General features: G+C 38.8%; 1 protein-coding gene across 7 annotated transcripts in view; it reads right to left on the reverse strand.

Annotated features, from left to right (window-relative positions):
- The window catches only part of SLC22A16 (solute carrier family 22 member 16), a 36760-nt gene that overhangs the window by 14341 nt on the left and 1526 nt on the right, over positions 1 to 20893 (reverse strand). For 3 of the 7 annotated variants that reach the window (XM_008637768.2, XM_017739729.1, XM_017739735.1), the window contains exons 1-3: positions 17159 to 17247; positions 3435 to 3911; positions 733 to 850 (exon numbers count right to left, since the gene is read on the reverse strand). In XM_008637768.2, coding sequence (XP_008635990.2) covers positions 733 to 850; positions 3435 to 3911; positions 17159 to 17232 — 669 coding nt within the window. In that variant the 5' untranslated portion in view covers positions 17233 to 17247. Of the gene's footprint in view, positions 1 to 732; positions 851 to 3434; positions 3912 to 13916; positions 14042 to 17158; positions 17248 to 19751; positions 19860 to 20893 lie in introns of those variants that run through there. The other 4 variants (XM_017739731.1, XM_017739730.1, XM_017739734.1 and 1 more) reach the window with 3 other exon arrangements.

Consider the following 20893-nt stretch of genomic DNA (forward strand, 5'->3'; position numbering starts at 1 on the left):
GTTAAATAAGTTAGATTTTTTTTTTTGTGATGGCATTTAATTTCTTTATGCATTATAAAGCATATAAAGCTACAAATAATGTACTTTTGGCTGTAAAATAGTTATTTAAATTTGGTTACTGTGTATAAATATTAAATATGTGTCAGATATTGGATATATACCACACACACATAAAATTGTGTGTGTGGGTCCACATAAACACATATACTGAAATACCCTTAAGTAAAGTATAAAACATCTAGGTGTTAAACATATCTACCTATGTATTTAGTATTCCATATACAGCTTAAAAGACCAAAGAGATGCGTGGAAGAGAAAATGTGCATCTCTCCTCCATCAAAACCGTAGAGATAAAAATAATACTTATTACAGATTTGCTAGTTTAAGAAAAAAATATATTCAATTTCTAAGAATAAGGAGAAATGCAACAGCAGCTGCAATGCAGAATCCAGAGTTTGCTGCTCACACTTGGTATTTAATTACCAGTCCAGCAGAGGTTGGGATGGAGGAAGTACCAAACACTGCTTCATACGGATGCTTTCTATTAATTCAAAGAGGAAAACTGCTGTGGTCCAAGAACATTCAGACTCTCCCTGCTCTGCTGAAATAAGTGCAACAAATGGGGCTTTAGAATAATGAAGTAGGGGAGGAAATAATAACAAAAGGGAGGTTTTCCTGAGAAGGGGTAAGAAATGACATGTAAAAAGAGCCGGGGTGAACATCCTTTCTTACCATAGCAAGGAGAAAGCGCACAATCACGAAACCGTAGTAGTCAAATGTGAAGGCCACTGCGATGCCAAATACAAACTGACCCGCACTTGTGAACCATATAACACGCTGTCTTCCCAGTCTGCAAATTACAGCAGTAATGAAATCATGAATAACTGCAAACATTCTATTAAAATACACCTGCAACTCCAGAGAGCCTAGCTGGAAGTTTAACAACTCACCACAGAAACTCTGGTTCAGTTACCTGTATTAATTTGTCAGTAATTCCAACTTCCAAGAAAAAGGATGGATGGAACTTCCATTTCACAATTCTTGGCTGGAAGCAACGTGCAGTGAGCATTACATATGTTCACCTCCAGTTTTAACTTCTACATAACTGATTGGTAAATTTACTCTTATTTATGAGGACATAAATCAGTTTTTCAGATATTTTGTATTAAGTAGCATCATGTTGATAATTTCTAACAAGTTAGCTGTGATAACACATGCTATCTTTTGCCAAAGCAACAACCAATTTGGATAGTAATGGAAGGTTTCTGTAACATATCTTTGTCCAGTTCTTTAAAATCGAATTATCTAAAAAATGACAATCACATAGTTCCCCGTAATTTTCTGATTTCTGACAGCACACATGCATGCATATAAAAACACAGAAATCCAGGAAGATAGTATACTAACAGCAAAAAAAATCATGTCAAATACTAGCTTCAGCAGTAGATATACAAGACTCTATTGGGAATTCACTACATTCTATCTACAAACGCTCTGTAACACAAACTGCGTGGAATTATTTTTCTTCGCTGATAATAATTCACTTGTCTCTTATTATCTCCTATTATCGCCTCCATTGCAAACAGCTTTTCACAAATGGGGATATTACTTTAAGACAGAGAGTTTGAGGACTTTCAGAGTGGGTTTTTTTTTTTTTCCTGTGAGTATTTGGTACTCCAGTAAAATTTCTTTTATTTTTCTCCAGCCTTGACCTGGAGTCATGATTTGGTCTTTGATCCCTGCCAGAAAAGATACCAGTAAGTCTTAGCTATCAGAGCTCTTCTGTTGGGAAATCCCTTAATTGATAGTGGGAGGAACACACAAACTTATTTCCCATGAGCCAGGATGTCTCAGAAAATAATAACTTTCAGCTGTAAAGTCTGCAGCTGTGAATCTGCAACTCAGAATGTGTGTATTATCTTAACTGGCTGCCCGTGGCTTGAATTAATGGAAATGAGAACAATACAATCCTAACCTTATAAGTCATGTCCAAGTATTATTTAATAAAGTTATGAATTATTTAGAGGGACTTAAAACAGATGTTGGCATTATATTCTGGTTTTGTACTAAGTACGGTTTTACAAAGCCTGGGATTGGGAGCCAGATTGATTCCATGTGTTCTAAAAGCCAAATTAAAAAATAAAAATGCTCATCATTACTGTTGCATTCCCATGTTGTGACTGTCACTGTAGTGTTGTGCTAATGAAGGAAAATCAGAAAACAACATGCCTGATCTCCTTGTTCTGCTTACACCGTTAGATGTGGGATGAAACATCCCCCTCCACGCAACAGAACTGTCAGTCAACAAGCTCCTTTATAGAAAGACATAAAGAACTCTAAACCAGCCTTCAAAGCAAAGCACAGGTACAGAAAGTGCCCAAGACAAAACCTAGTATGATGTAGCTTAGATATTTGATTCTCATATGGACAGATGGGCATGGCTGGGTGTTCTTCTGAGGCAGGAATATGTTTGTGTTAAGAGAGAAAACCAACTGAGGCAGGAGGATACAGATGTACACCCTGAGTCTCAATGTTGTTTCTGGGTCCAGCTCTGATGTTGGATTTCAGTGCATGATCTGAGATACCACCCAGGGAGGAAGCATTAGACGGGAATGGGCCTTGGAACCATGAGCAAGGGACTGCTCGGGTCGAGTTGCTCCAGGACTGATGCTCCTCATGCTCAAACAGAACTTTGTACATGCTGGTAAATAAGTGAAGCTACAGCACAGCTCACCCACACCCATTTTGCCTCTTATCTGCACTAGCTTTCAAGAGACTGAAGTTTAAGCTAATATTTCAGGGAAAACATACAATTGGACAGCAAGGAAAAATAGTGTATGGATGTTTATTTTGAGAAGGTGGGGCTTGATTAAACCCTTGAAGACTTTGCATCAGCCCCACGGAGCTGTATTCACGACAGAGGTTAGGAAAGGTGATTTTAAATACATGATATTTAACCTTCTAGTAGCCCTTCAGCTGTCTGTCATATTACAAAATAAAAATCTGCATTTCTACAAAGAATGTCTCTTCATGAAAAATGAGGTGAAATTCTCCCCTCAGGTTTTACCATTGTTATTACAATGAGCTATTGCTCTTCCTGTTAAGATAAGTAAACAAACAAACAAATAAATCAAAATCTAAAGGCAAATACTGGCTGCATAGGGCATTTTCAGGGATCAAGGCCTAGAACAATGGATGACATAAAGTATGAAAAGTTTTAAAAGTAAATGACTTGAGCATACATTTTAAAATTGGTACTTGCTATTGGAAAAAGAAATCAAGTTAAATAGATCTGTGAATAAAGCAATATCCAAACCTCCTGAATATTGCATTTGTAGTTATGAATACATAGTGAATGAAAACAACAAAAACAGGTAGATACACATGGAGTTACTGTAGTCTAAAGCTACAGTTATCAAAGGATGGAACTTTACCTGTCAGCAATGTCTCCAAAAATCACTGCTCCAATCAAGACTCCAAGCATGAACGTAGGCTGGATTAATTTTGCAAGCCATTCTCGGTCACAGACCAGATCCCACTGCGTAACAACAGTGCTCTTCCACTTTGTATCATCATAGAGAAATCCATCAGAACAAGGAAATACAGACTTGTTGCCTTTGTATTCGTATGCCAGATCCAAACTAACTTCTCGTTTGGATCTGCTGCATTGATCAAGTTCCCAAATTTCTCCATTTTCCAGCTGGACTACAATGTAATTTTCTGTTGATGTCCATAGTGTCCAGATGTCCTCTATACTTGATGCAGAGGAGTTGTGGAAAAGAACACTACTCACATTTCCAGGGAACCCACATACAAAGTTAGGAGTAACAGCCATGAACACAGATGCTAAGTAATGGATACCACATGACATAGCTTGAAAGACAGATGCAAAATAAACACATGCTTGAAATCTGTAAAGGGAAAGAAAAGAATTTACTGAGGAAAAGCCCTCTACACATGAGAACAATATTCAGCATAACTGTTTGGGTAGATCAGTAAATGGAGATATCATTAACATGTCTAGTGTTTTGTTGGGTAGTGCTGCTTCAATATTAGCTGAGCTCTGCAAAAGATCAAAGATGAGAAAAAGATCCAGAGTAATCTATTGTTAAGAAACAAGTGCTGCTCTTAGTCATGTGTTTAGTCATACAGAGAAGACCATTTAAAATTGAACAATTCTGACCTGCACTTAGTTTGAAGCAACCTTCCACCTTCAAATTCTCTGTGGCATATCCCCTTAAAACAAGGCCTGAAATTACTTGAATAGTTAGAAAAACCAAAATGTTGCAACTTCAGGTTTTTAGGGATAGAGATACGTGCATCAAATAAAACAAACCAAACACATTACGCCCCTCATTCCATCTAACTGTATCTCTATAACTGTATTCCATCTGTTTTCCATCTCTCTTTATTGCAGCCAAAAGACGAAGAGAGAATACGTGTAGACACATGTAGAAGATAGAATCTGAACAATGTGAAATGTTTTGTACCAAAACAGAGCTCTGAACTGGGTTGGGTTTTGGCTTAAACAGGGTGTGCAGTTATCCATTAAAGATTGTATAATAAAGCAAACCTAGTAAAAAAATGTTTTATGCATAGCCTGAATATTGGCATTTTAACAGCTTTTAAAACTTGCTTGAGATGCAAGTAAATCTTAGTATAAAAACCGCACATGTATTCAGAATTTCAAAAGACTTGCAATGAACTCTAGTGTCACTGTCTGCAAATTCTAGGCAATTTCTGATAATTTAACCATAAGGAGACTTTTTCTCAACTAAATGTTTAAATTATGCATATAATCAGTACAACACCTGTTCAGAAAAAACAAAATAGCTTTTGTTCTCCTCCCTTTTTTATTTCCTGAAGGCTAATCAATTGCAATAATTTGAAGAAGTGTTCAGTGAGATTCTATACATATATTCTTACTGCAGGATGCAGCAGGCCTTGACAGTATGAAACAAAAGGCAGATTTTTTTTTTTTACATGATCAGAGTCTATCTCTGCTGAAGTTATAGGAAATAATGTCTAAGAAATAATTTCCTTGAATTGTCTTTTGGGAAAAGTCAGAGCAATTCCAGTTCCTGTAACAAATGTAGCCTCTTGACACTCCCTTCCAAAATGTATCAAATCCAGCCTTGAATTCTTGTAATACAGATCTCAACAGTACATAGCCATAGGACTTTTAAATCATCTACCACTGGAATTTCTAAATAATTTTTAAACTATTTATAAGCAAAGTATTGAAATAGAATTTACTGGATACATTATCTTAATATCCAATTAACCTTTCCAATAAAAGAGTTCTCTTGTAAAACACACCTCCATTCACCATCCTCATTCTCCTCTGCCTTTTATCTTGATTCCTATTTCTTTCCTTGGTAAATGTAAACCCAGTAGCCTGTCCTGTCCTTCCAATGGCATTTGACATTGCTGTTGTTCTGTCGCAGTGCCTTCTATCCCCGTTTCTCTTGACTAACAGTTCTATTGACTTTTCCACAGCAGTCTGAAGAGTGAGTTGAATTTCTAAACCCACCACAGCAGCTCAAAATCTGTCTCCACTTCCCTTTGGAGGATACTGCAAGGCACTCCTCACACAGGTGCTGTGCTCCTCTTTCCCAATGATACCGAGGGATACGGTCAGGAGAAACTGAACATAACCACAGCAACCCTTAAGTCTATCAATTCTCTCTCAAGAGAACAGCTCCTTGAGGATTAGGTAGCTAGTCATGGATCAAAGGAAGGCTGAAACAGCTCTGAAAGGCATTTGGGCTATCTTGGACCACAAAAAAGCAAAGGTTATTTTGAAATGCAACCCTTGGGACCTTATTGATGCAGACAAATATGGTCAATAGTGTTTTTTAGTTCCTCTTCTCTAGTTTCATTCTAACTGTTCCCAACAAAAGGCACAAATTCATTTTAGAAATAGCAGAGCACAAGTAAATTCAACAACCTGGGCTATTGTTGCAGTATGCAGAATGCTAGAAAGAGATAACAGAAAATTAAACCCCTAGAAGCTGTGCACTTACATCTTCGACTCGCTAGTAAAAAGTGGCATATTTGGAACTAGGATCCCCAGTATTTGCAGTATCTGTCCTTATGCATTAGAAAATTGCAGTGTCAGAGAATCCACTTGGTATTTCCCAGAGAGAGGGAGAATGAAATAATTTCAAATTCACATACACACTTCTTGAGTTTCCTAATTAGTTCTTGCAATACAAGAAATATCAGGATCATCATTTATCTTCATCCCAGTAAGAGTTAGTAGGAAAAATATATTTATGCCTTTTTTTTTTGTTGGAGAGGCTTGAAGGGAGATAACTTTTAAGGATAGAGACTGAGAAGATAGCATAAAACAATGCACTATATTTATTTTTACAAATTCAAAGCCCAACAGTATCACCAGGGCTATAAGCAGGTCTAGTTAATCTCTGCTCTCACTACTCACTTGAGAGTTTTATCTTCTCTCTTCCTGAACATTTCTTGTGATCATACTTCAATGACCATTTTGACAGACTATTCCACTGTCAAATCTTTCTGTTGGAAAGTTTCTCATTAAATCTAATCTCTATGTCCCCTTTTCAAATGTAAGACTATTATTAGCTTATAAAACACCCTGGTACAACCTTGAATAAATCTTCCTTTCCTTTTATCACTTCATTGTACAGGATTCTCAGTTATCCTCCTCCTCTTACTGTCTACAACCATACAAACTACAGTCTGTTACCCTTTCCTTTTCTTTATGTCCTTTCTTTTTTTCCACTTGTAAAATGCAATAAAGGATTCATTTTAAAGAAATATCTGTCATGCCATATTTCACCCATCTTTCAAGGGCTTAACTTAAAATTAGATATAGTTTATTCTTGTAAAAACCTTCTTCCATTTTCAATGTTATGAAAATCTTACTCCGTTTCAATAAAGAAATCCACTCTGTAGCACCATTATTTTTCTTAACTAATTTGCACTACCAATGCTACGCAAACATAAAATGTCAGACAGAATACCAGATATACATTAACAGACATAATTTATGCTGAATATGGCTTCATTTAAGAATGGGAAAATGTGTATTTAGAGCAAAATGACCGTGTTATTCAGAATTTTGCAGAAGGGATTGCAATGCAGTTTTTAACCTCTACCTGTTCAATAAAAGAGCCAAGAAGCAGGCAGGGGAAGTGGGAATAGCAGGGAATAAGGCCTGATGTGAAGTTAGAAAAGCATGTGGATGCATTCTGCACCACATTAACAAGCTGCTTCCCTGCCTGCGAAAACTATTTACTGCTCTCTCCAGTAAAATTCCACACTGGGCTGGCTAAGCCTCTCTCTGTATATACTCTGTATATGCATATTTTTGTATATACAAAACACACAAAAACTATCCTGAAAGCCCTGTTCTGCTGTGAAGGCAAAATCCACTGCTGACTACAGCAGTGTTGTAACAGCATTCCCACTGATCCTAGATTGAAAAACCCAACCTTATGAGCTGCTGGCAATCTCCTGTGGGTAGGAAGAGCTTTTCTTCCAGAAAGACCAGTGGTGTAAATGTCAGGAAATTCCTTAACCTGTATAGTTACCAAAGAGGAATTAATCGGACCATTAGGGACAACACAAAGCATGAAATGTGTGTAGGGAGGTCGATATTTAGGGATGTAGGAAGATAAGTATGTAGGGATGGGAGGAGATGGGAGAATATTACAGGAGCATGGAATTTTGGTTTCCAGAACAGCTGGAGGTTGAAAAGGGACAAAGACACAGGTCCAGCCTCAGGACAGACAGAGGCTTGCTGGAACAGAGACTGGGGTGGCAGAGAGTGTTGAGTGAGGAGGAGCACAGAGCTGCTGCCTCCTCTACTGCCACCTGGGATCCCTGAGTTGTATCTCAGAGCCCATGCTGTGGCTATGCCGATGCCCTTCCCCAGTCTCAGAGCCCTGGGACCTTGGCCTGTGGTCACACGATGGCTGAGCAGCCTCTGGCCTTTGCAGGAGCCTGGAGAAGCCCCCAGGAAGCTGTGCTGGGCCAGGAGGTCACAGCACAACATGCACAGGTCATACACTTCACTGACCCTGAGGCACAGGTTAAAGTCTAGGCTGTCCTTGCTTCCTACTGTAAATCATTAACTTTTTTCCCTAATTCTTAATTTAAGAACACCAAACTGATAAGAAAGTCCTTTATTACTGAGCTTAAATCTCTCTGCTGCAGACAAACATATACTATAATCCCTATATTAACCTCTGCAAACTCAATTTGAAAAGTTAAAAGTTCCCTGAATAAAGAAATACTGTTGCTCATGCACCAAAATGGTAAGTAAATATCATTGCAGGAGCAAAAAATACTATTGAAAGTCACCAAAAAGAAAGCAAATTCTGTGATTTATTTTCCTGGACTGATCTCAAAAAGGGCAGATTTTGGCAATGGTATTTTATATGCCAGTCATCTTCACATACACACACCAGATTATGTAACATAAATTGTTGCAGACAGTCATTTTCAATAACCTCTTTTACAGATACGTTTTTATTTTTAAAAAACACACTTTTTGCAATTCAAAAGGAGTTCTGTGAACATGATGACTGTCCTAAAAGGTATGATAATTTCTCTCAGTGTTTTTCCATCTCTTCAGTGACTTGCCATGGGAGATAATTATTTGGCAAGTACATTTTGTCACTCTTGCCAAGAGTGTCAAATATAGAAGTCAAGAAGACTTTACAGGTTACTGCTCCAGTATAGAGATGCTTAATGAATGCCAGAAGTCAAATGAACCTAAAATTGTCTTCACAAAAGCTTGAGCAAGATACAACATGAAAATGTTCCAGTCCCTCTTAAAATATTTGTGAAATTTCTCCACAGTTATTTTTTTTCAGTTTGCAGCTCACAGTAAAAAAAAGATCTTTGCATTTTCTATTTCCTCTGCACAAGTTTTAAGATCTCACCAGTAAGAAAAGAACTGGTAATATCATGTCAGTACCGGAATATAAGAAATACTGTTCCAGAAAGACAATGAACCAGATCTCACATCACTGTTCCTCTGGTAGTAGTCTCATGACACAACATCTCTGTGGCCCTGTCACTGCAAGATATTGTCTCCCTTCTCTTTTGCCACTGTTTATTCACGCCCTTGAGACACAGTGCACTCTGCCCTCAGCTGTGGTGGTACTTCTTTTGTACACCACCTGTGAACTTTGTCTGGCAAACTGATCTGACTTGAACAAAAAAGTCAAAATAGATACTAAATTTTAAAAAGGAAAAGCAACAAGCTAGACTAGTTGCTCAGTCTAATTTATATTGCATCCGTGCAAATAATCCACACCAGTCTATTTGAAAGGTGGTGCATCTGGCATGCAAAAAATAGTTGAAGTGCACATTGCCACATATATGTTAGAGAATAAATCCCCAGCCTAAGAGTACTTCTAGCATTGTCAGTTATTGCAGTGTATAGCAGGCACAAAACTTCTTGTTGGAGACTAATTTTATGTTAAATTAAATATGATTCTGATTTCCTTGTCTGTCCATCAAAAAGAGAAAAGAGGAAATTACAGGATACTCATCAAAACTGAATATAAACATTTAAAATCATTTTAGTGTAGAATAGACTCACAAAACTGCTCTGTAATTAGCAAAAGATTTGTACTATTCCACAGGCTTCACACAAACTATTTTTACTGCTTGTCTTCTCAACTACCTCATTTGTCAGTTGCTTAAGTCAGAAAACACAGTATGTTTTTGTTGTGCAGTGTACACTCAACAGGATGGATTCAGTGGAAAGAAATTTCTAGATATTTACTATTTCTGAAAAAAAAATGTGTTCAGTAACCACTTTAACCTCTGTATTCCATCCTGGATTGGTTGGTTTCTTTTTCATGAGAGAAAAGCCATTCAGCATTCTTTCCACTCTAAACCAAAAAGCTGTGATGCACTTCCACATTTATTTTTTGAGAAGAAAGGAACTGAATGTGACTCAAGAGTATTTTTGCTATGTTGCAGAGATACAGATTTAGAAGCAGCTTTAAATATACAACATGCACAGCCTTATTTGACTTATGGTGTCAAGAATAAATCTCCTTCCCTCCAAAGGGCAGTTTAAACTATGCTGAGAGTCTCAGCCCACATGGTTATTTCCAGAATTTGTTTTCAGAGGCAGCAGATGCTGTGCTGGATGTCTAGTTTGAATGTATCAACAGCACAGAGGCAACAGGAATAAGGAAAAGTATGGAGATCAGGAAGACCCCAAGTTTTATATATCACCACTGATGACAATGCAAAGCATCAACGTGCAGTCACCAAACAGCAGACATCAAATCATTCTCACAATTGTTTAAAGCTGATTCTCTGAGGAATTCACTTCTATCTCATTAAACCTATGCACATTTGCCTTTGATTAAGACAAGTCTGGCATTTGTTCACCAGAGTCAAGAAGAAAAATACATTGGCTGCTCACTACTGCATATTTCATATGACAGCTTAGATGAAGAAAGTCACATCAGCATGAGAATAAAAAAATAGTGTTATAGACTTAAGGGCCATACTTAAAATATTTTTTTGAAACTTAATAGAACAGTTCTTCATTTTTGACCATTTAAATCAGGCAGATAAGATTCCTGTCATCACCTGTGACAAAATAAATATTTCTGGGTTTCAACAGTTTAGTAACACAGCTTTCACCTAAGGACAGCCATGCACAGCTGAAAGGGAGCTGCTGCTAAAGGTGCCCCAATGTTCCTTGCTGCCCCTCTGCCAAGGGTTGCTGCCCCCAGGGGAGAGCCAGGCAGGAGGACAGTTTGATCATGGCTCAGCCACTCCAGCCCAATGCCCAACCATCTCGTTCAAATGGCAGTAAAACTGGGAAAGACAGGATCTGGATTTGCACTCAAGCAACCAAGGTACGCTCATAAACACTCCACTCGACTTTCCTGGGAAAGCAACCTCTGATTAAGGGGGAGCACATCACTGGGAGCAACAGCAATTCCAACACTGGAGTCAGTATTTTTTTATTCTAGTTACCCACTTGCCCTTTCTGCTTTACACGTGTTAAGGATATATGCCAGGTAATTTAATTAAGAAAGAGCATGACCATGCAGTTTGCAAGCTATTTGGCTTTGTTTTGGAATTATTTGGACTAGTGTTAAACACAGCAGAGTGGTTGGTTACACTTGAACAGTAGTACGCTTCAGGCTCTATACTTGGAGGTTTCTATTCCAGGAATGGCATTTCTATAAACATCTACCATTTAGAAAATTAGCATGCACTCTCTATGATATATTGCTAGCATTACTTGTCACAGGGAAAACTCAATTCCAGTTTCTTTGGTAACACTGTTTTCTTTTGGTCAGCCTCTGTTTTGTGGACAAATCCAAATTAGGTATTTCATTCCTTTCTACACTGCACCGTTTCCATCATCTTATGTAAGCAAATAATTTCAAATCATAATCTGTAAAGTGTCTAATAGAATTTAAGTGGTTTTATTGAGATTCCATCTAATTATAGACATAGGCAGTACTTCATTTATAAACTGTTATATTTCATTCTTCCTTTCCCATTTAGGAAATCGGATGTTTTCTGCTGGTTACATTGCTGACACAATGGACTAATTTTGTTCAAATTAGTTTATATTTATTTTATCTGATTTCTCTTTCTGTGTATAATCCTGAAATAAAACTAGCTGGTTGTCATATTAATTACATTCTTACTCATTTGTTATTCTATTTACATATTTCTTCTGCAAAACTCTGAATCTGTTGTAGCTGATGGTACAAACACATGAATTGAATTATCTGCTTCACAGTGGTGAAAACTGCCCATTCTGAAGCAATTCTTCTTCAAAGATTAATTCACAAAGTAATTAAGCCTTACAGTTGTGATAGTTATATTATGCCTTTTAAGAACTCTCTTTTTTCGGTTTTCTATTTATAGTCACACTTAAGAAGATCTGGATACAGACAGCTCATTTTCAGTCTGAATTCTACATAAATTCTCTTCACATGATGCCACACATTGTTAAACATACTACCCAAAGTTTTAAACTTCTGTATTGGAAAATTTATTCCTTCCTGCCTGGAAAATGATTGTAAAATTAGTCACTCTTACTGGTTTTTGAAAATTCTCATGGGAAAAGGTAAAACAAGTGAGAAATCTGTGTAATTAATTTAAGAACACTGGACATCACTTTCCTATGAAATGTTTGTAACCATTCCTGCACATACAAGTAGCTTCCTAGTTTTCAGTTAGAAATAATAGGGAATATTAGCTCCATGGATCAAAATATGTTTAAATGATTTCTTGAGAGAAATGTAATGGAATTTTGTGTTTCTCCATTCTGTCAATCTTCCTTAATATAAAGCAGTGATTTTATCCATAGCATTACTTTTGCAGCCTCAAATATGATGAAGGTAGTTTGGTCTATTTCTATGGGCTACATAAAGCAGTTTTAACTAGATAAGATGTCATTTTACTCTCCCTGGCTCCATTTGCAACTCTTACAATGTTCTTTGTTAATTCTGACATTCACCATAGTGACTCTTTATCAAAAGCAAAACCGAAAAGCTAAAGTAGATACCTTTGCTTTATTAGCTTTTTATGAATATTTCATTTTTAAAAAATACCACTTAACAAGATGTTACATTAAGGGAATTAAGTGTCAGATAATGCTGGCTTCTAAAATTTGGGACGAAGTCAACACGTAAATCAAAGCATCACTTTAGAAAAGGCAACAGTGTCAGCCACAGATTCTTTGCTGCTGAAGAGAATACTGCCAGTTGCAATCCTACCTATATGGAATCCTACACTTGTAATTCTATACCTCTACAGCTTGGAGAAAGGGATTCAATTTAATGCAGACTCTGGTATAGTCAAAGTATTTTCTTCTGTTAAACATGGTTTAGCTTCTGGAATTGTTTAAGTACACACATATTTAGTGGCTAAGTTGTACATGAGAAATAAAATAGCCTCCACACCAACAGCTCTTCTCCCTGTCTGTAACAGAGTAGCTTGTATCTTCTACAGGCTTTGTTAAAACCCAGTTAGGACACTGAAGAGCAGTAAAATGTAGCTCCTTTCTTCCTCTCTCTTCAGGAGTCTATGCTGATGATCCACCAATCGTTAATAGCTCTTGGGAGGGTTCAGGTTAGTCGCCCTGACAGCATATCTTCTCCAAGGCAAGGCAAGTTATCTCTAAACCCACAGAAAAGATAGTTACTGAGCACAAGAGGACTTTCAACTTCTTTTGCAGGTTCATAGCTCATCTTGTCTCCAAACTATTCCTCTTCACTGCAAATGCATAACGCATTCTTTACTTCCACAGTACTGTCAGGTTCTTTCCTTGAGTCTTTCTCTTATTGTATCTCATACAAGGGAATGATCTGGAATAATGCTATATTCTAACTTCACGTTAATATTTACAAGTGATATAGAGGTCCCATTCTCCACAAGAATAAAGAAGCTGAATTCTGCTCAGACCTACCAGGATTCTTACACATAAATCTGCTTTTGTACTAACTGCCCCCTCTATTCTCAATGAGTGAGGCAGAACTGAGGTTGGCTACACTGATCTACAAAGGATGACAGTTCTTTGAGGAGCCTAAAATACAAGTGTAAATGAGATGAGGTCCCAGTTGCTCTGAAGCTGGAACTAACATGAATTATCTCTCTCAGAAAGGTTGAGCTATAGCAACTTCTTGGTATTCCCAGTTCTGCTGACATACACCAGTTCTAAAGACATGGAAACAGATCAAACAACAATTTGTTCTGGAATATGATACATAAATATAAATTATTTAAATGAAATGTGATATCATCAGTATAATTTCACCACGCTTACTGTACACTTTGATGCAATATGTATACAGTATGCAATCCATAAACATCGATACTATTTCTCTAGATCCCCTTTCCGCTTGGAGAGGAACCACAGACAAACCAGGATTTACCTTGTCCTAAACCACATATTGAAAGCAAGACAGACGGATCATGCCCTTAATGTTCCATTTCTCCCTCTGGACAAGGTGACTTAGCAGAGATGTCTGAAGTTTACACAACAAGCCTGTAAAGATACTGAGATGAGCTCATTAGTGCCATGATTTGGACAGCTGATTTCCCCACACAGCTAGGACAGACTTTTACAGATGTATCAGGTAGGAACTCAGATGCTTCCATATCTCTTTCACAACTTAGGGAGGAGAAAGAAATCACTATATGGCTGGAAAAGTTCAGGCCATGGTGGATGTAACACATGTAAATGGCACTGAAGTCCATCCAAAGTGTGGTTCTGATTGCTCTTCATAGAGCAGCAAATTATTCCCAGTTCTTTGAAGCACCTTTTCAACACTTCTTTTCTACTTCTTGCTGCCTTATTGGCCTTTTCCATCTATTCTCCAGGGCTTGTCCTGTATTCTTGCCTCAGCACCACTGCGGTGGCTGCATCTCTGATGCAGCTACCTAATAGTAATGCCTCCAGATAATAGGAAGAGCAAACCTAACTTCACCTCTTGAGGAAAACATCTTCTTGAGGAAAGGGTTCAGTTTATGATCCAAGGGATGGTGCTTCTAGATTCCTCAAATCCTATTTTCACCACATGTGGTTTTCAAAAAACATCTGCTCTGCATGAGGTGAGCACTATAGTTTGGCCACCAGTGTATCATATTAAGGAGTACATTAGCTCTCTTGGCAGTTTCAGTATTTTCCAAAGACAGCTAAGATTTGTCTCCAAGTGTATGGACAATTTGACAGATCAACCATCACTATTAGTACTTGTAAATCTCTGTCTTCTAGAGTTTGTCGTCACACTTTTTCCAGTCTTGCCATTGTAACCAAGATACAGCTACCTCACCTGGTATCTTCTCTGGCTTGCTATTTTTTCCGTATTTCTGAAAAGTTGAGAATCTCATGTCCTTGCTCAGCTGCTATAGCTTCATGCCTCGAGCTACCTTAAATAAAATGTCAGCAGTGTATCTGTCTCAGTACCATCCTTGTTGTGTATAGCAAAACTGTGGCACAGAAATTGTCACAGAATGTGCTAAAGGCTCCTGGGGCCTTCAAAAAATTCCCTGAATTTAAAGGTGTTTTCTACCTGCATGATTTTACTACCTGCAAATATTAGTCAAACTTTCCATGAGTAAGGCCTTTTATAAAAATTTCCTTCCAACTCTGAGATACCTTAGTACTGCTGAAAATCATTACTATTATGAGAAAATTACTGACAGAGCTTTTCTAGGAATGGTATCCCAGTCCCAGGCATTGTATTACAGGGAACACACTGTCCAGTGCCTTACATATTTCATTTTCATTCACACCATAATACTTCAGGATGAAACAGCTGATCATCAGCTCCTTGACGTGTGTGATAATTGCGTTATGCTGCCATAACTGTCTCTATGCTACAACTTGGTATAGAAGCCACCCTGGGGGGTTGGCGACACTTCAGAGGTGAATCTCAGCCGTCTGGTTTACAAATCATAATTGATTTACCAGCTTTAAGTTTCAGTGTTGCTCGCATTGCAGGTTCTAGCCTTAGAGAAGTAATGGATAGTATAGGTGCAATTTCATGCTGCTTTTTAGTCATTTTTCTATTATTGTAATCTACTTTTTAATCTGCTTCTCTTACTATAATCTACTTTTTCAAGCCAGAAACAGGCAGGCACCTCCAGGGTGAAGATGCCAGCACGTTCTGTGGCAGAACACTTTTGTCTGTGCAGATCTTGCTTTAGACTGCCCCCAGCATGACGTGGATCCCAGCAAATGCTGTTAGTACCTCTCGCAGACCACACTGCTGGTGCATTGCCACCATCATCCCGGAGCATTTGCCAGTATCCAGCTTAGGTTCTGAGTCTTGAGAATATTTCCACTTCTGCCTAGTCAGGCATAGATAATAAGGCCTTTGTTTAAGCTGCTAGAGTTTGCTCTCTCAAAACACATGGGCTGTCTCATTTCTCCAAGGTTATTATGATGCCGTTCAACCAACAGGATTAAGTACTATTTGCAAAATATCCCTCCCCCCCACCCCAAAAAAAGGGGCAAAAAAAGAAATGCTGCCAAGTCCCCCTGTTTCATCCTATGAACATGTGAAATTAGCACAGGCTGATTCAGATGTTATAACATAGTTATAAGAACACTTACCAAACATTTCTGTCAAACATCACCCCTGACTAGGAGCCAAAGGAGGACTTGGATTTGAGATTCTTCTGTCTAGCACATTCCAGTAAATACAAACAGCTGCCCACTGGTACACTTTGAAAACTGAATGACAGATATGTTGCAATAAATATTTCCACTGTATGAGGTAGCATATGGGGAAAAAAAAGGACTTTTTTGAAAACAATCTCCAAACCACAGCACTTTGTTCATCTTAAGCAAAATACTCAAAGATTAAACAGAAATTCACATTATATTGTTTAAAAATATTAATTTTGCGTAGAATGTACTAAATACTAAATGTACTAGTATCTCAGAAAAATCCTGTAATGCTTCCATTTGTTTAATTAAAATTCATCTGTTCAAATGCGGAATATTAATACAACAGTCTGCTTCTCCATACTAACTTGAAAAACGAAAAGCAATTTCTTTCCATGTCTCACAAGCACACTTCTCCACTTGAAAAATGTGGTTTTGTTGGGAAAGAATCTTTCAAGGTATCTGTAAAATACATGAGTTTGAAAAATCATTGCTGGAAAGTGTTCTTTTTTTCTTTTTGTGAATAGAAGTGGTGAGCACAATCTTTGAGATACTTGGGACTCCATGTTATTTGATACAAACCAAGAATTTCTGGAAATAACATGAACACAGCACAATCTGCAGATGTAATCTGCTCACAAGAGCTGTGAAAAAAGAGAGAGGATAAGGGCAACAGCATGGAAAGAGGAGCCTGGAAAAGTTCCAAGATGTGAAAAGAAGACAGACTGTTTGGTGTAAAGCTTTAGAAGTGAACCAAGAACTCTGCAAAGTAGGGAGAAGAGAAACAGTGTTAGCACTGGCCACTCAGATATTGCTTCTATGGCACTGACCAGCAGTGCCTGCACTGTAGAAGTCCACTACAAAGAATTTCTACAAAAGTCAAGCAAGTTTTTGAGGTAAGCAGAGTCTCTCATATGCTTATAAACACTAGAAAAGTTCCAGGGTAATTAAGGGAAAATGGTGAAACTGTTGGTAACTGTATTACTGTCTGCTAAACCCCACCTTTGGCTGCAACAGGTGAGTGTTCTATCCAAACACACAGCCTGTCCTGCTTCCCTCCTCCTCACAGCAGCCATTGCTAATCTTTGGTTTGCTTGCTTCTAAAGTCCGAATTGTAGCAACTCCACTGACCAGGCAAAAAGTTCATAGAAGACAACAGTGCAAAGATGTCAAAACCTGAATAAATACATAAACATCTCAGTAAAGATAAATAGCAGTAATTTTTAATTTATTAGATAGTCTAGCTGCTAGTAAAATGTATTATTTATAAAACCAACATTTGAAAATCCAGGTAACTTTCTAAACTTTGTAAAAGACAGAATATTTCAGAAGAAAAGGCAATCTTTTAAAAGATTCTGGAAATATTCATTACAAAATCTGGAAATAGTGTCAGTGACACCCAATCTTCCTCTCTCTCCCTGACAATTTTCACCACCTGTTTTTGGCTAAAGTATAAGCCAAGATTTGAAAACTGTTAATCACAAGGAAAATGCTGCGTACTGTGTAAGCTGCATCTCATAGCTACCAGACGTTCCAGCTGGGAAATCAAATCCTTACTCTCATCCACACTTACCATAAGGGGTACCTCCCCAGATCTCTCTCTAGACAGTTATTCCGGATTAGATCATGTCTCCACTCAGCACACTGCCATGGTGCAGATCAGAGCGACAGAATACACAGCCTGTTCCTCACCAGCAACCACATATGTAAGTTTTGTGTCCTGCTGGTAGATTAAAGTCACTGAAATCATTAGAAGCCCTCTAGTTTACCTGGGAATTGCATGTGCAGGCAGTGTGAGCCAGCCAGCCAGCTCCTAAGGCTCACCTACCCACTATGCACACACTTTGCTACCAACCTTATGCCCTTTGGTCACGTCTCCCTTTCCCCAGCACAGGGCCTACCAGTGACAGCCAGTGTCTGACTGTACCTGATGGGCCCTTGAGAGGGTTCTTGGAGTTGGAGTGTGTGGGCAGAGAGGGGCTGAGGCTGGAGGCTGAGGGGAAGAGCCCAAAGGTGCAGTCTGGCAGGATCTGCTGCATGGGAGAAGGGTGCAGTTCACTGCAGGTAAACTGTGAGCTTTAAGGCTTGGCAACCCTTTCGTGATGAGGCCATCTGAGTCACAGAGCACTATTTGTCCGTCATCCAGTCTCTGCAATAGTGACCGGTGATCTCATGCTCTGCAGACAGACTCAAGAACAATGTTTAAAACAACCTTCTTGAATTTATAGGCCACAGTTGCTACCCATGCCCAAATTCAAAGGCATAAAGTCCTTCTTTACTGGCATAGCATACAGAAGCCATTACGTTTTTATGGTCGTTCATGCATGTCTCAAGACCCTACTAAGAACAATGACATCACTGAGACTTGTGAAAGAGAGTCCAAACAGAAAACAAAATATTGTCAGCATCCATGTGAATGTAAATTCCATAAAATTCACAATCTTAATTGATGTGAATGGTTTATATATTATCTGTGTATTAACAACTTCTATATAGCTATATATTATATATTACATATATATAGAATGCATATATACTATCTCCATATTTATATATGTAAGAACAGCTGCTCATTCTCTACTGCATCTGTCGGATTTTAAGAAAATCAAAACAGTCTCAAAATACTAACAGTCATGCTTGGATTGCTCAGAATCTGTCAGTCAAATCTACAGAATCTATATATAGTGCATAGGTTATATGGGCCATATGGGAATTGCTCGAACTGAAGAAATGAACAATTGATTATCTGTCAGTCCCATGATGCTGCAAACTGAGCAGAACTAACTTCATGGTTGCAGTTATGAACAGCTTTTCATATGAAATATGATCATCTATCTAGCACTATCAAGTGATTTAAAAGATTTTTTACAATATTTTTAAATAGCTCCACCCACCATAAGCTGCTATTATACATACTATATTATACTATATATACTATAATATTACACTAGTGTTAAAAGATTTTTTACAATATTTTTAAATAGCTCCACCCACCATAAGCTGCTATTATACTTACTATATTATACTATATATACTATACTATACCACTAGTGTGGTCTTTGAAATCTTAAACAGCCGTAAGTCTAACAGGACTATGCAAATTTTGGTACCCTGCATCTCATCTCAAAGTTCCTTAACTTAAAGCAGCTCCTATTGAACTGCATCTCAAATACTCTGCTTCCTAGATGTGAGGCTATTTCTGTAAAATTGGTCTCATTTTAATTGCAAGGAGTAGTTTTGAAAAACTTAGATAAAATATTGATAAATGTTCTCAAGTAGGAAAACTACTCTGGTAATAAAAAATAACTACTTTTGTGTTATTTCAGTATTCAGTGTCAAGCACCTGCTTTCCACAAAGAGCACACAAAACAGAACAAGAGCAGCAGTAAAATTAACTGATTGCTAGGATTTCTCTCCTAGTTCACACAGAACAAGGTACTTTTGTTGCTGACCTAGAACTGATAAATGAGATTTTGTTCAGATAGATGTGCCTGTAAGTCACAACTTAGTCAAATATCTAATTTAAGCACAGGTGCCAGTTAAGCAAGACAATGTTTTTCCATCCTAACTATCTGAAGAGGCTATTGATACCCACCACTACTGCTTGCACATGATATTAAGAGCCTCTCCTGCTGCAGTTCAGACACTTCTAGCATTACAAGGAGCTCCCAGGCCTTGTCCAAAATGCCGCTCCTGCCTGCCCCTGAGAGAAGATCAACATCGTGTGTTAGGCTGGCTCACTGGTCACCGAGCTAGAAAGCACAACACTGCAATTCAACAGCTTGAACTCGTAGCCAAATTGTGACACATGGGTCTATTCCAGCCATCTGCTCCAAACCCCATGATGATCAGCACATTACGGAAGCGCAGGAGAGAGCTCACTGGGAGGATGTGCGCCCATTAGCCTTAATATTCATATCCTCTAAAACTTAATTTCCTTGCCTTTCTTCTCCATTACCCACTATAAGCAGAGTCTCAGCCCCGCATCCAGAGCTACAGAAGCATACACACACACACACACACACACACGCCATGTCTGTGTACCCATCTAACAAACCCAGGCCTCTGTACACACACGCCCCATAGCCACAAGGCACATCAAAGGAAACTCGCCACCAGGCACCACACCATTTGCCCTACGGGTAAACCTTTGCTGATAAGGATACATGCATATACTCCATATCCATGTAACACAGGCAACAAACCCAGGAGTGTCACACAGTGCTTCCCTGCATACTGCTTATCAGCCCTGAAGTGCATAGGCTGTTCCAGACCCTGGGGCTCTGTGTGTGTGTGTGTCCGTGCAAGAAATGTGTGTGTTAAGTGTCTAAAAGTGCATGGCCACGGATGTGTGGCTGCGTGCACAGTGCGTGGGGATGCACGTGGTGCCGGCAGGTCTGTGAGGCCATGTGGGAACGGGTGCCGTGTGGGTGCCTATGTGAGCGCGGCACGCACAGAGATGTGGTGCACGGTGTGAGTGAGCACTCGCGTGCGTGTGGAAAAGTGTATGGGGGTGTGTGTAGAGCGCTGCAAATACAAGCAGCGGCGCCAGTCTGTTTAGTGTGAGTTCAAACACCGCGCTGCGGTGTGCGTAAGTGCCGGTGTCTGTGCGCGTGTGACAGTCCCTGTGCATGTGTCGCTGTGACGGCCGCTGCGTGTCTGTGCGAGTGCCCTGCAGCAGCCTGCGCGATGCCGTGCGCACACGCGGTGCACGGCGCTGTGTCCCCCTGGGGGAGC

Source organism: Corvus brachyrhynchos, unplaced genomic scaffold, assembly GCF_000691975.1.
Source record: "Corvus brachyrhynchos isolate BGI_N302 unplaced genomic scaffold, ASM69197v1 scaffold14, whole genome shotgun sequence".
Classification (NCBI taxonomy): Eukaryota; Metazoa; Chordata; class Aves; order Passeriformes; family Corvidae; genus Corvus; species Corvus brachyrhynchos.